This window comes from Drosophila takahashii, chromosome 2R (assembly GCF_030179915.1).
Source record: "Drosophila takahashii strain IR98-3 E-12201 chromosome 2R, DtakHiC1v2, whole genome shotgun sequence".
In the NCBI taxonomy this organism is placed as follows: domain Eukaryota; kingdom Metazoa; phylum Arthropoda; class Insecta; order Diptera; family Drosophilidae; genus Drosophila; species Drosophila takahashii.
This window is the reverse complement of record NC_091679.1, coordinates 29,761,161-29,774,828: the sequence shown is the minus strand read 5'-3', so window position 1 is coordinate 29,774,828 and position 13,668 is coordinate 29,761,161. Positions and strand designations below refer to the sequence as shown.

Here is a 13,668-nt window from a genome sequence, read left to right as displayed (position 1 = left end):
GGGAAACGCATTCGACACAATCTTCAGAAAGCACATCCAAACACAAGCTAGCCAATGGAGCAATTCTACTAACAAAAGTACTTTGTATCCACACTATAATTGATGTTTATAGTAAGTAGTCAATACCCTAAAAACCAAGCAAACTCTCAAAGAATAGATATAGTTTCCAGTCCCACTTCCACTCTTTTCCCCTCTATCTTGCCTCCCAGTTTTTCTTTTTTGTGTTTGAGATTGCCTAACATTCGACGATACGTGAAGTAACGGTTTATATATATTTTAATGCATAAATCTCAAGCAATCTGTGATATTATAAAAAAAAAGATTAAAAACCAAACCAAAACTCAAAAAATCACTGCGTATGAGCCTCATTTGAGACCCGATACTATATGTATATTCCACTCGTTTTCGAAGCATGGTGATCCAGAAAGTTTGGTGTCCTTAATATTCAGTAAGGTAAATATGGACACCGAACGCTTCGACCATTCCGTACAAATTCCGCCATATGCAAGTCGACTTTTCCTTTTGACAAAACTATGTGTATGTACCAGTAAAACTGAAAATGAATATATTTTAATAACTAATCGTAATAGATTCTTGAATGACACACATAACTGAAATCGATTGGCGCGCATCTAGTAACGTAACCACAAATGCCATGCGATAGCTAATCAACTACTGCAAAATAGTTTCAAATACAACCTTAACAAAAGAAACCAAATCGATCGTAAATTAAATGTACTGTAACTCCCCCTCAATCTTCGTTGTGTGTGTAAACAGAATACAAAGTGTAAAACATTAAACTGTAAGCTAACCGAAACGCAATCGAACCCGAAAACCAAATACAAAAGTTCACAAATACCACAGCTACCGAAACAATAGCAATAGACATAAGGAGAAGCGCTTAGGTCGGCCGAAAATTTATTTAAAAGCCAATTCAGAAAGTCCTAAGAGGATTTATATCTGTTACCCATCGGATTAAGAAATTAAATTCAACAGACAAGCGCTTCTACCTAAGATTTTCACTTGACCACAGCATATAGTCAACTCACTTGAGCCAACACAATCGCGCAGAAAAATAAATATGTTCGAATGTTCAACCCTGTGGCAAACGATATGCGAAACAAACATTTAAACAATATTGTGCAACTTTACATAAGGCATTTATGATTTTATGAAATAAACTTTACTTAAGGATGTAATAGGCAACTTTGTTTTGGTTGGGAACAGGGTACTGAGGTAAAATTATATAAAATGTATAATATTTTCAAAACTATACATTAACTTAACTAGGCTTGGGCTACCTCGGCTTTCTTAACATACTTCAGTAACCTTACAATTGTCGAAGGAGTTACCCCCTGAATTCTACTAGCCGCTGCAATAGTTTGTGGCTGAATGAGCGTCAGTTTCTGTCTTTCCTCGTTGGACAAGCTCAGGGACTTGGAGAAGTAATCAATGTCGGCGGGAATGGACAGGCGCTCCTCCCGCAGGACATCGTCCACATCCCGTTGCTGTTCATCGACAAAGAACGAGTACAAGGCCTCGATTTTCAGTCTTTCGGCCAAGTTTCGCTCGCCACTCAGCCAGCTCAGTTCGCTGGGATGAAGCTGGATTAGCTGATCCACCGTGATGTTGTCCGCCGGAATGCCTAGCATATCGAAGGCAGTTTTCTCCACCGATGCCTTGGCCTTTGGCAAGTCGAGCGCCTGTCGCCAGTAGTGAGTGTGTTTCCTTAATCCCCTCAATGACTTCGAGGCCGCTTGTAATCTCTCCTCTGTTTGCTGGAAATGCTGGTAACGCTGTGGCGATACTAGACCAAACTCGTAGCCCTTTTGGGTAAGCCGCATATCAGCATTGTCCGGGCGTAGTGACAAGCGGAACTCTGCACGGCTCGTGAACATGCGGTAGGGTTCGTTGGTTCCCAAGGACGTAAGGTCATCGATCAGCACGCCAATGTAGCCTTCAGTGCGACTAATAGTTAGTTGCCTTCCGTCGTCATGGCGGGTTTTTCCAGCTGCATTGGCGCCAGCTATGATTCCCTGGGCAGCCGCCTCCTCATAGCCCGTGGTGCCGTTTATCTGTCCAGCAAAGAAGAGTCCAGGCACTCGTTTCGTTTCCAGCGTAGGATAAAGCTCGCGGGGATCTATGAAATCGTACTCCACTCCGTAGCCGGGCTGAACAACTTCCGCCTTCTCCAGCCCCTGGATGGCATGGACGAGCTCCACTTGCTGTTCGTGGGGCAGCGTGCAGGATATGCCCTGTGGGTAGACCAGCGGACTGTCCAGACCCTCTGGCTCCAGCCAGACCTGATGAACCTTGGCGCCGAACCGCAGGATTTTCGACTCAATCGAAGGACAGTAACGTGGGCCGGTTATCTCCTCGGTGACATGGCGATTCACGTGCAGATTGTTGCGCACAATGTCGCTGACCTTTGGTGTGGTGTACGTGAGATAGCAGGGTAGCTGATCCTTGGTAGGAATCCATACTTCCCTGTTGAGGAAGGAGAACGGCATGGGCGGATCGTCACCATCGTGCCTTTGCAGCTGGGAGACGTCCACACTGCTCTTTGCTATCCTGGGAGGAGTTCCTGTCTTCAGCCTGCCCATGCGAAAGCCCAGTCTGTCGATGGCCTCGCCCAGCGCTTTGGCAGGAGCATCACCAATCCGTCCCGCTGGACGAATCTCCAGTCCGATGTTTATGTGCGCCCGCAGGAAAGTACCCGTGGTGAGCACCACGGATCGACTGCGCACCACCTCGCCGTTGGCTAGCAAAACTCCGGCACATCGCCGGGTTTGGGTATCTTGCTCATCTTCGATCAGAAGGTTGTCCACGGCAGCCGCTCGGATCTCCAGGTTGGGCGTACTGTGCAGTTCCCGCTGCACAGCCTGCTTGTACAGCTGGCGATCGATCTGGGCCCTGGGTCCCCAAACCGCCGGTCCGCGCCGCCTGTTGAGCACCTTGTAGTGAACTCCCGACACATCGCAGCAGCGGGCACACACGCCGTCCAGGGCGTCCACCTCGCGCATCAGGTGACCCTTGCCAATGCCGCCGAACGAGGGATTGCACGACATCTCGCCGATGGTCTCCAGCTTGTGGGTGAGCAGCAGGGTGCGGGATCCCATGCGAGCGGCTGCCGCCGAGGCCTCTGTGCCGGCATGTCCGCCTCCGATGACCACCACGTCATAGATCTCGGCGCTGGCACTGTGGGCACTCTTCGATGCGGGGTGCATCCTTCTGGCCAGGCCACGGAGCACGGCGGTTCGCAGCTGCTGCATTTTGGAAACAACAAACAATAACAACAATCGGAATTGCACAACACATGTGCTAGTCAATCGATAGATTCGATAGCAGGACTCGATAGACAATTAATCGGTGAAGGGCGCCAAAATTTAAATGCACCAAGAACACTATTATTTGTATTATTGCAAAAGCGTCATTTAATTTTTCACTTTTTTTTTTGGATACAATCTTCGTTAGTTTTCCGATCTACTTAAAACAACTTAGATTTAAAAACAACTGCCTAACTAATTAAAATCCATCCATTTCTGCTTTTCGTTTACGTTTTTTCAGTTTTTGCTTTATGTCTGGCGCTTTGCCACGGACGACAGCCGCCTTTAGGCGCTTCGCCGTCTTCTTGCGCTCCTGGACGCCAGCCTTTCGCTTGGCCGCGCGTACCGGATCATGAATCTTCTCCTGGGCGACAACCTTCCGTCGCTCGGCGCGGCGCACCATCAGCTTGGTCTGAACGGCATTTCTGAGTTTGTCATAGACATCGGCTCCTATGCGCTTCCTCAACCGACTGCCGACACGGAGGGCCTGCTGGCGCAGTTCCGCATCCACGTTCTGATCCTCCTCGGACATTTCGCGAACCAAAGCCTGGAGAAGAGATGGCGCCAATCGGCTGACGGACTCCACACTGAGCAGCGTGGACAGAGCCTCAATTAGCGTGAACATGGCAGAGCGCTGAAGTGGGAAATTAATTAATTACTAATTTTTCTTTCACTTATAAAGTCATACGTACAATGCTGGTAGCGTGAGGCGCCTTGGCCACCTCCTTGTTAATCAGGAAGCGTATATTCCGCAGCAGCCAGCTTAGATTTATTTTGTTGGCCGGCTTCTGCTCCTCATTATCATCAGCATCTTTTTCCTGCTTCAGGCTAAATGGCACATCCCGCAGCATGTGTCCTACGTAAAGAAGAATCTTCGACAGCTCATCGATCATCTCCTGCGCAGTATCGCCCGGCACAACCTGGGCGCACAGATCTAAAACCAAAGATTTAATATCCTCTGCAGGCTGTCCGTAAATAAAGTATAGTGTCTGCTCAGCGCCCTCTTCTCGCTTAACTCCAGCCAGTTGTTGCCCAACAAAGGTGTAATCGTAGTGGGCCAGGATGTGGGTCAGCAGTTTGGCTGCATTGCAGCGCACCCAGTTGTGATCGTGACCCAAAAGTCGCTGAGAGCCGTAGGCCAGCTCATCAATGGTATCGGAAAGCTCCGGATTGCTGAGTAAAGAGTCCCCGCAATGCTCGAATATCTTGAGCAGACAGTATTGTAGTTGGATGAGCTGATGGTCAGCTTTGCGCTGCTGCAGCTCCAACTGCGATTCGTTGTCGAGGTCGGCCAGCAGTAGTTCTTCATCGGGCAGGGTATCGAATTTCTAAAAAATAAAGCGTGTGTAAATGATAAATATTTAAATACAATCATTTAAAATCTCTAATTACCTTTCTCTTCTTTTTATGCAGACCAGTTTCACTCACTTCTGCTGCCAGATGTCCTGGAGCCCGCACAAATCTTCCTCCCGTCTCGGCGTCACCCAAAGTTAGAACATTTACGAGAATGGGCAGGACCAAAGGTAACCTTTCCGCGAAGCCGGCCTTCTCTGCCTGCACAAATCTCGACAGGAGAGCAGCGGCCATTTCCCGCACTCCTGGCTTCTGACTGGACTGTGGTGATGTGAAGAACAGCAGCGTCAAATCCAGCAGAGGTTGCCGCTCCAGTTTGGTGAGACGTCCGATGAGAGCTTCCAGCGCAGCGGCGACACTGCGGCGACACGAGGGATCTTCATCGTTGACCAGTCGAGTGCCCAGGGAAAGATACAGAAACTCAGACTGCTTCACCAGCATGAGCTGCGGGAACTTGTTGATGATGGAGTGCATGAACTGGATGGCCGATTGGCGACCCGCTGTCTGGCTATAGCACAATTGAACCGACATGAACTTGACCATCTGCTCAACCTTCTGGCGCAGCGTATACTCCATTATATAGATGAGCAGGATGCCACGGCACTCATCTCGCACATAATCCGAGGGAGAGATGATGGAAAGGTCGCCCAGCCGCTTCATCAGATCGTGCAGGGAGCGAGTGTCCACCTTCCGGCCGACAAGAGCCTTGAGCAAGGTAAACACCATGGTCTGGCTGCTGCATTCGCCCTCCTGCAGCTCCTGTTCGATGTGCAGCAAGAGTTGCTCGATCTGCTCGTTGCTGAGCTTGTAGTCCTGGCATTTGCGCAGCAGGGCCACCACTGCTTTGAAGCTCGCCCTGACCAGCTGAGCGTTCTCCTCCTGCCGCGTGGCGCCGAAAGTTGAGAAGTTCTTGAGGATCTGAAACATGCGTCCAACCACCGGCTGAAGGGCCTCGCTGTTGAGTTCGGAGAGCTCGTACTCGCCCAACCAAATGGCCGTGTAGCACTTGAAGGCATATGTTGTGGTCCTGGCGTGATTGCTGCTCAAGGAATCCTTCAGAAGTGGCAGCAAGGGATGCAGAAAAGGCTGGTAGTCCAGATCCGTTAGCTTTTTTCGTTTCAGCACGAAGTGAAGGAGCTCCAATCCAAATTCGACGAGAATATGAGCATTGGCTTGGGCATTCGACTTGACTTGCTTGTTTCCGGTGGCCACACTGCGTCTTCCAGGCGCCGGTTGCAGGATCAGGCAATCCGGACGAGTCCTCTTCATCAGAGCCTGCTCCTTGGCGGTGAGCTGACGTTTCTGTGTTCCTGGCAAAAGGTCACTGATGCTCTCGGACATTGTGCCATATATGAAAATCAGCAGACTCTCCCTTGCGATGTGCGTGTTCTCCACCAAGCCACCCACGATCTTGGCAAAGCACTCCTGAATCTTCTGCGTGACCTTGCGGGAGTGCGATCGGGCCAAGTGCTCCTTGAACGGCAGCAGCAAGTCGAGCAAGCAGTTGTCCCGAATATGGCGAGCGGCTATGTGGAGTGTGAGGTAGCTCTTTGCACTAGGCTTGGCTTCCGGCGTGTGAGCCACGATCTTATCCACCTCTTTTTCTGCGCTCACATCGCCGAATATATCATTGAGCGCCACTTCTAGCAGATTCTGGAGGCACTTTTCAATATGGTCTGGTTTCAGGTCGCTCTTCAGCGCATCCAAAACGCCATGGAGAGTCACCGAGAGAACGTGCACCTGGAATCCCCGCGTGAGCAGCGATTGCAGCTGCTCCAAGAGCATTCCCAAATAGCTGCCACCCAGGGTGATCATAATCTTCTTCAGGATGTCGCGGGTGAGCATTCGAACGGACTTTAGAGGGGATCGCAGGAAGGTGCAGACTTTCATGAAGATTCCTGGGGGAAGTAAATGAAGATATAGTGTTGGCATTAGATTTATAAGTTACGGTACACATTAGAGCCCTACAAGAGTGGATTCAATGAATTATTTTGATTTTTTTGTTTAATATTAATGAATTAATTATAATTTTGAGTTTAATAGAATTGAATGAATTTGAATTTTGAGTTTAATAGAATTAAGTGAATTAATGGCATGAATTCCGAAATAATTTAAACGACAATTTCTTTTGAAGAAAAAAGAGCCATAATTTTGTGATTAAATCTGCATGAATTTTACATTCAAAGCAGTTAACATGGATTTGTTAAAACTTTTCAACTTTTTGTTCTCAAAAGAAAGCACAAAAAAATCTGGCAAATTTAAAAGGTTCATAACAAGAAAGGAAGCTAGCTTCGGCCAGCCGAAGCTTATATACCCTTGCAGATCATTCCTATTAATTAACAAATCGCAAAAATGTTCAATTTTCTAATATTTCTCATTAATTTTCCGATCGTTCCTATGGCAGCTATTAAAATTGAAATTCGGAAATATTTAAAAAGAGTCATATCCTAGAGTAGAAGATAATACAATAAAAACCAAAGAAGCTAGAATTTATTTCCTATTACTTTTCCATTAATTTTCCGATCGTTCCTATGGCAGCTATATGATATAGTTGTCCGATTTTGATTAAATTAAAATTGAAATTCGGAAATATTTAAAAAGAGTCATATCCTAGAGTAGAAGATAATACAATAAAAACCAAAGAAGCTTGAATTTATTTCCTATTACTTTTCCATTAATTTTCCGATCGTTCCTATGGCAGCTATATGATATAGTGGTCCGATTTTTTAAATAATTAATTCGAAATTCAGAAATATTTAAAAAATAACATCCCCAAAAGTAGAAGGTAATATTTCAAAAAACACCGAAGCTAGAATTTTTTAAAGTTTTTTTTTAAGATTGTTCCTATGGGAGCTATAAGATATAGTTGTCCGATCCGGTCGGCTCCGACATATATACTACATATATACTACCTGCAATAGAAAGAAGACTTTTGCGAAAGTTTTGTCCCGATAGCTCAAAAACTGAGAGACTAGTTTGCGTAGAAACAGACAGACGGACGGACAGACGGACATGGCTAGATCGACTCGTCTTGTGATGCTGATCAAGAATATATATACTTTATGGGGTCGGAAACGTCTCCTTTACTGCGTTGCAAACTTTTGACTGAAATCATAATACCCTCTGCAAGGGTATTAAAATTATTCATTCATTCAATCAATTCAAAATGAATTAGAAAAACATTCAAAATATTTCACATAGAATTGAATTAACAAATCAGAAATTTTATGGCATACTATGATAAAATAAAAATTGAGTGATTCACATACCAGGCAGACTGTTGTCCAATAGTTCCAAAGGAAGCTTCTGCAGAAGCTTCACCATGGCCAGGGCAATGGGCACTCGCTGGATCTCCTCTTCCTCGCGTTCGTAGCTCAACCGACGGCGGTTGACCTTGTGTTTGGTGTCGTAGTTGGTTTTCTCGGTGATGGAACGGTTGAGGGTTGGCAGCAAAACTGTAGTAATAGTGGCCATGACCTTTTTGGCAGCGTTGGGAGCTAGCAGTTGGATGCGCTGTTGCTCGACCACTGGTTCGATCGCCTCTTCCTCATCGAAGTTAATAAAGTCAGACTGATCCGCCTCCTTTTTCAAAGGCTTGTCTTCGCCATCCACATCCACATCCTCCTCCGCCTTATTTTCCTGCGACTCCTCAGCAGGCTCCTCCCCCTCTGAGAGCTTCTCCTTCAGCTTGGCCAAGGCAGCCAGATCCGTCTGTGCCTGCGTCAAGTCAAAGTGAAAGGCGTCGAGGATGCGAACCACCAGTCGGACACACTGCTTCTGCTGCCCCTGGGCGTGTCGTAGTTTTTGGAGGTAGTAGCGGAGCACTGCTTGGTATTGTGTCCAGGGCAGGAACTCAGTCATCACTCCAACGGACTCGATGGCGGCATCGACTAGTGTGTGTTTGCCCGAGTGCTTTTCGCTCATCAGGTAGCGGGTGGCGAGCGGCAGGAGGAACTGGGTGAGGGTTCGTGCGCAAGGTGGAGCCTGTCGCCAACTGCCTGCGGAGATGTTCACCAGGCGCTGGAGGGCGCGACCGTGCCGCTGGGTTTGCAGATGCAGCATGTTCTCGAAGAAGTCCACCTCCAAGTCGTGCTTATCCGTCAGCGGCGAAAGATCCTTCAGGATCTCGTGGGCAGCCGGACATTGGCGGGCCAGCTCGCCCAGCAAGCCGATGGCCTCGCCCCTGGCATGCTCGTGCTTCTCATCTCGCATACAGCGTTGGAACAGCGGCAGCAGCGTGTCCTCCAGCCAGAAGTGCACATCCTCCTTTACTTCTAGTTGCAGAGTTACCAAGGGAAGCAGAGGCTTCAACAGTTCCCCTATGTTGACTCTCATGCCCAAATCCGAATCGTGGCGCAGCATATAAAAGCAGTTGTACACGACAAGAACTCCCAGTTGCAGGTCCATCTTCTTGTCCTTCTTCTCCACCAGCTGCTTGAGCTCCGAAAGTCCCTCCAAACGCTTGTCGTAGTCCGGCTGCTCGAGCCACCGCTTGTCCCAAGCATTCAGGAGCAGCACAATCCTCACCCACTCGCGCAAGGAGGCGGCTATATTGGATAGTTCGACGTTCTGTTTCGCCTCCCTGTGCAGCCGTTTAGCCATGTCAGCCAAGAGTTCGCAGAGCAGCTTCCTTGCAGGCAGCACACTCACCTGTTCGAAGAGCGGAGCCAGCGGACGAACATAATCCTGCGGCTTAGAAACACGCTTCAAGAGATTCCCCAACGTGGTGACCAACTGAACGACTGTCTCTGGTCCAGCTGAAGCCGCCTGTTTGGTGAATATGGGCAGTAGAACCTGCAGTAGCAGCTCACAAGTATCCGGCTCCTCCACATGCGACGTTATGAGGGTCAGGATGTTGAGTTCCCGCTTATCGAGCGCCTGTCTGCCGGCCTTCTTGTGGCGCCAACTGTTCTGCAGCTGCTGAAGGATAGCTGGAATGTGGGGATGTACAATTGACAGGACCTCGGCGCCGTACTCCTCGGAGGCAGCCGATTCCAGGAGCTGTTCCACCATCTGCAGAAGCGAACGCTTCACATTCGTCTTGGCCTTCTCGTTGAGTAGCAAAGCTATCAAGTGGTTCATTATTGGAGGTTTATCGGCGGCAGGACTCCTGTTTAACCATTTTTGGTAGCGTGGCTCTCCGCCCCAAAGGAGAAGTAACTTTAGCATGGGAGTTGGCGTGTGTATCGAATCCTGCGAGAGGCGAGCAATGCCTGGCCAAAGGTACACCTCACATATGGCATTCATTTCCTTCTCCTGCCACAGCTCCTCCATGTCCACCAGTTGACCAAAGTAGTTGACCAGCGTCTGCAGACCGGAGTGCTTGACGTTCTTGTAGGCAGCTAATAGTTTTCCCTCGCCATTGATGACTTCCTGGGCGACGCTGCCCACGAGAAGGAGTAATTTAAGAACGTAGCACTGGAAGTCTGGTGTCAGCCTACCGGCAAACTCCTTGCGAGTGAGCTCGAGTAGGTTGACGATCCTCTGCAACTGCTTGGCTGCAATCACCGCCGACGGGTCATACGAATCTCGTACAAACTTTGCCACTTCGTCTATTGGTTTATCGGTGTAGGCAGTAAACCGACCGAAGGCCATTTTCAAAAAGTCCATAATCTCCGACTCCTCCAGTTGGCCCAGAAATCGCAGGATCAGCGTCTTTCGCAGCTGGGCAGTCAACTGCTTTTGCACACCCTTGGTCAGCATTTTGCCGTAGAGTACACGAAGCATGAAAGGCATCAGCTCCGTTCTCTGCTGAGCCGAAAGGCTGGAGAGTTCGAAGCCACTGAGGGTCGTCTTGAACTTTTCCTCATCGATGAGACCAGCTAGCTGAGCCTTTTGCTGCACCAGAGCCGCAGGCTGTTTGTAGGCCGCCAGACAGTCCAGCGCCAATTGTTGCAACTGGGCATTGGGACCGGCCAGAAGCTCCAAATAGAAGTCGTGCATCTCGGCCTGCCGATGCAGAGCCTTGGGATTTGGCTGCGACACAAAGCAGGCCAGTTTCAACTGAAGCGTTTGCAGGATAAACTTTGTGTGGGCATTTTGGGTTCTTCTCTTCTGCCGACCTCTTTGCTCGGGCTTCGCTTCGTTCTCATCCTCTTCCTCGGCATCGATATCAGCAGCTAAAATAAAATCAAGAGCTGTTAAAGATTGCTAACTATTATTGGCGGTTAACTTACCTGTCGCCTCGTTCACATTCCAAGTGTGCTCCGATTTCTCCAGCTGGGCGCGATATTCCTGCTCTAGGAATTGCAAAAACAATCGCACTACATCTGCATTCTTCACCTCGGCAAGGGTTCCCAACTTGGGCAGGCTTTGCCAAAGGAGCTGACGATAGTTGAGCGCTTGCTGAAGAGTCAATTGTTGCTCCCCGACCAAAGGAAGAAGTAAGGTCAGCGCCGGCGATTGGTAGTCCCTTTGAAAAGGCTCCTGCAGTATGGTTACCTCCTTTTTGTAATCAATGCAGGCGACAGTCTCCACCAATTTGGCCTTAAAGAGGTTCCAGAACTCATCTGCCGTCATCGTTTTGGCGTAGGCAGCCAGGAGCTGCTGAACCGGCGCCCACACAAACTTAAAGTTGTTGTACAGCAGGCCGAGCAGGAGGCTTACAGCGTGCTCCTTGAAATGTGGCAGCTGGGAAAACTGCTTGAACTGGGCAGACGCCGGTTCCAATTGCTGCAGCTGGAGCAGCAGTTCGCGGTAGTTGTGGACGGTGGGTTCGATGCAGGTGGCGGCATAAAAGTGGGAATACGGATTGGGTTTGCTCTTCGCGTTTATCACATCCAAGCAGTGGGCAGCTATGCGTCTGTATTGTGGAACTGGTTGGCTTAATAGGCTTGAAATACCCGAGAGTAGTTCCTCCGTAGCGGAAATCTCGTTTTTAGGGGTTTCAAGGAGAACCAGCTGCAAGCAGGCCAAAGCTCGCAGGTCCTTCGCAAGTTCAGGAATAAGATAACCAGAAATATTGGATCGCAGACCCTTGGGTAAACTAAACTTGAGCAGGGCATGAGTTTGAAGCAGCAATAAAAGCTGGGTGAAATCAGTTTCCTTGTTCTTTATGAACTTTTCAATGACTGACTGCAACCGTTGCTCCAAAGGCTGCTTGCTGAATCCCCTCAAGTGGGGAGCCAGGACGAGAAGAAGTAGATGATTCTCCTTGCTCAAATCCAACATTAGAAGCCTTTCCTCAACAATTTTGATAGTCTCCTTTTGCTTCAGCTGAATGGGGTAGGCTACCCATTGGGCGAGCGAGTTGCCATCCACTTGCAGCGGCCGCTTATGCTGCACAATGCGTGCCAGGAGCTCCAGCGCTCCCGTTTGCCTGCGCTCTTCGTAGTACCCGATGACATTGGGCAGAACCAGAATCTCGAACTGCGGATAGTCCAAAAGCTGCAGGATGGCGTCCTCGTACACGGACTCCTGTGCTCGACTTATGCTCAAAAGTTTTTGCAACAGACGACTGGCATCCAGTTGGGTGAGCTGAGTGTGCTGAGCCTTCAGCAGGCTGGTGACCAAGGCAGTTAGCGGCTGCAGGGGATCCACTTTTCTCTCCAGCAAACTAAGCAGAGTGGTAACGACCAGTGGAAGCTCGGCCACATAGCGTCCGTCTTTGTGGGTGACCAGGGGCAGCATTAGATCAATTAGCCTTTGAACATCGGCACTTTCGTTGCTGGCCGCCGAACAGAGTGTCTGCCAGAGGACGTGGCTTTGATCGGAGCGCAGGAAGTTGAGCAACAGTCCCAGCGAATACTCCACAATGTCGCCCAGGAGCTCCGTCTGGGCTTTTGTGTGAGCCGAAGCCCTGTTGACCAGCACCTCGAGGACATGGGCGAAGATCTCGGCCGCAGAGTTGTGCAGCTGTCCGTTGACGCCGCGCAGTATTTCGTAGATAAGCCGCCCACAGCCATGGACGCTCTCCACCTGCTCCCGCAGGACAGTTTGCAGCACGTAGGCCAGGAAACGTGGGAAGTCGCGGACATCGCGGGCTATGTACGCAAAGCACTCGACCGCAAAGTTCGTGACATGCTCGGCATAGTGCTGTTCATCGAGGAGCGGTAGAATGGCATTGAAAACCACACCGATGTTGCGCTTTAAGTAGGGCTTCAGTGTCTTGAACAGATGCGCCAGACAGATTAGGGTCCACTCCAGTTGCTCCGCATCCTGGGTGTTGAGCAGGCAGATCAGGCGGTCCAGAACCCGCTGGAAGTACGGGTAGAACTCCTCGCGCAGATCTCTGGCCAGGACGTAGAGCAGCTCCAGCAGCGGCTGCTGGGACAGATTCGTGGCCGTGGCCAGGCGCTCCAGCAGCAGGTCCACCACAAAGTCCTTCTGGTGGAGCAGCTGCGGCAGGGTGACTATCTTGCGGCATTTCTTGCTGAAGTAGTTGTACTCCTCGGTGAGATTGAGGACATTCCACTTCTGGATCGTCTGCTGGAAGTAGGTGGCGTTCTCCTCCTCGTCGAGCTCCTCGTTCCGGTGGCCGATGTGGTAAAGGGCCAGGTGCCGCAGGTCAATCTCGTTCACCCGATCCCCGAAGGATTTGAACTGCGGAAGAAAATAATGTGAGGCGGTGCACCAAAAACGTGGGACTTCTTAAGACACTCACTCGAAATGTATTGGTGTCTTTTGTCTTTTCCGCTAAAGCTGCCATGTTGCCGTGTTTTTCACTTGATTACCATTCACTTCATTTGCACTTGGCTGCTTTAGTTTAATTTAATTTACGGAAAAAACACTTTTGTTTACGCAAACTTTTCGTTCAAATGCAACACGTGCAAAACATATTTACGCACAAGTACCGATAGGCGTCGGCGATTGCGCAGCCTGAAAACATATGTTCGCTGGAAGATATCGATAGTATCGGTTATCGTTCAGTTCTTGGCGCGCTATTCAAATTACTTGTGAAGAACCTATCTTTAAAAGGATTTTTAAAATAATTTTGCTTATATTTTGTATTATTGTATCCACCCAATTAGAAATAAATTGTAACACTTTT

General features: G+C 49.1%; 2 protein-coding genes across 2 annotated transcripts; both read right to left on the bottom strand.

The window, feature by feature from the left end:
• Nucleotides 1-1,144: 1,144 nt before the first annotated feature.
• Nucleotides 1,145-3,317, bottom strand: LOC108064772 (protein MTO1 homolog, mitochondrial). Its single transcript, XM_017152457.3, has one exon. The coding sequence runs from the start codon at nt 3,270-3,272 to the stop codon at nt 1,287-1,289; it is 1,986 nt and encodes a 661-aa protein (XP_017007946.2). The 5' UTR covers nt 3,273-3,317; the 3' UTR covers nt 1,145-1,286.
• A 116-nt stretch (nt 3,318-3,433) lies between these two features.
• On the bottom strand, nt 3,434-13,467 carry LOC108064801 (small subunit processome component 20 homolog). The gene is made up of 6 exons (XM_017152515.3): nt 13,282-13,467; nt 10,856-13,220; nt 7,949-10,798; nt 4,719-6,577; nt 4,019-4,654; nt 3,434-3,960 (listed from the first exon to the last, which is right to left on the bottom strand). Exons 1-6 carry the CDS (start codon nt 13,324-13,326, stop codon nt 3,526-3,528), a joined length of 8,190 nt encoding a protein of 2,729 aa, XP_017008004.3. The 5' UTR covers nt 13,327-13,467; the 3' UTR covers nt 3,434-3,525.
• Between the last annotated feature and the right edge of the window lie 201 nt (nt 13,468-13,668).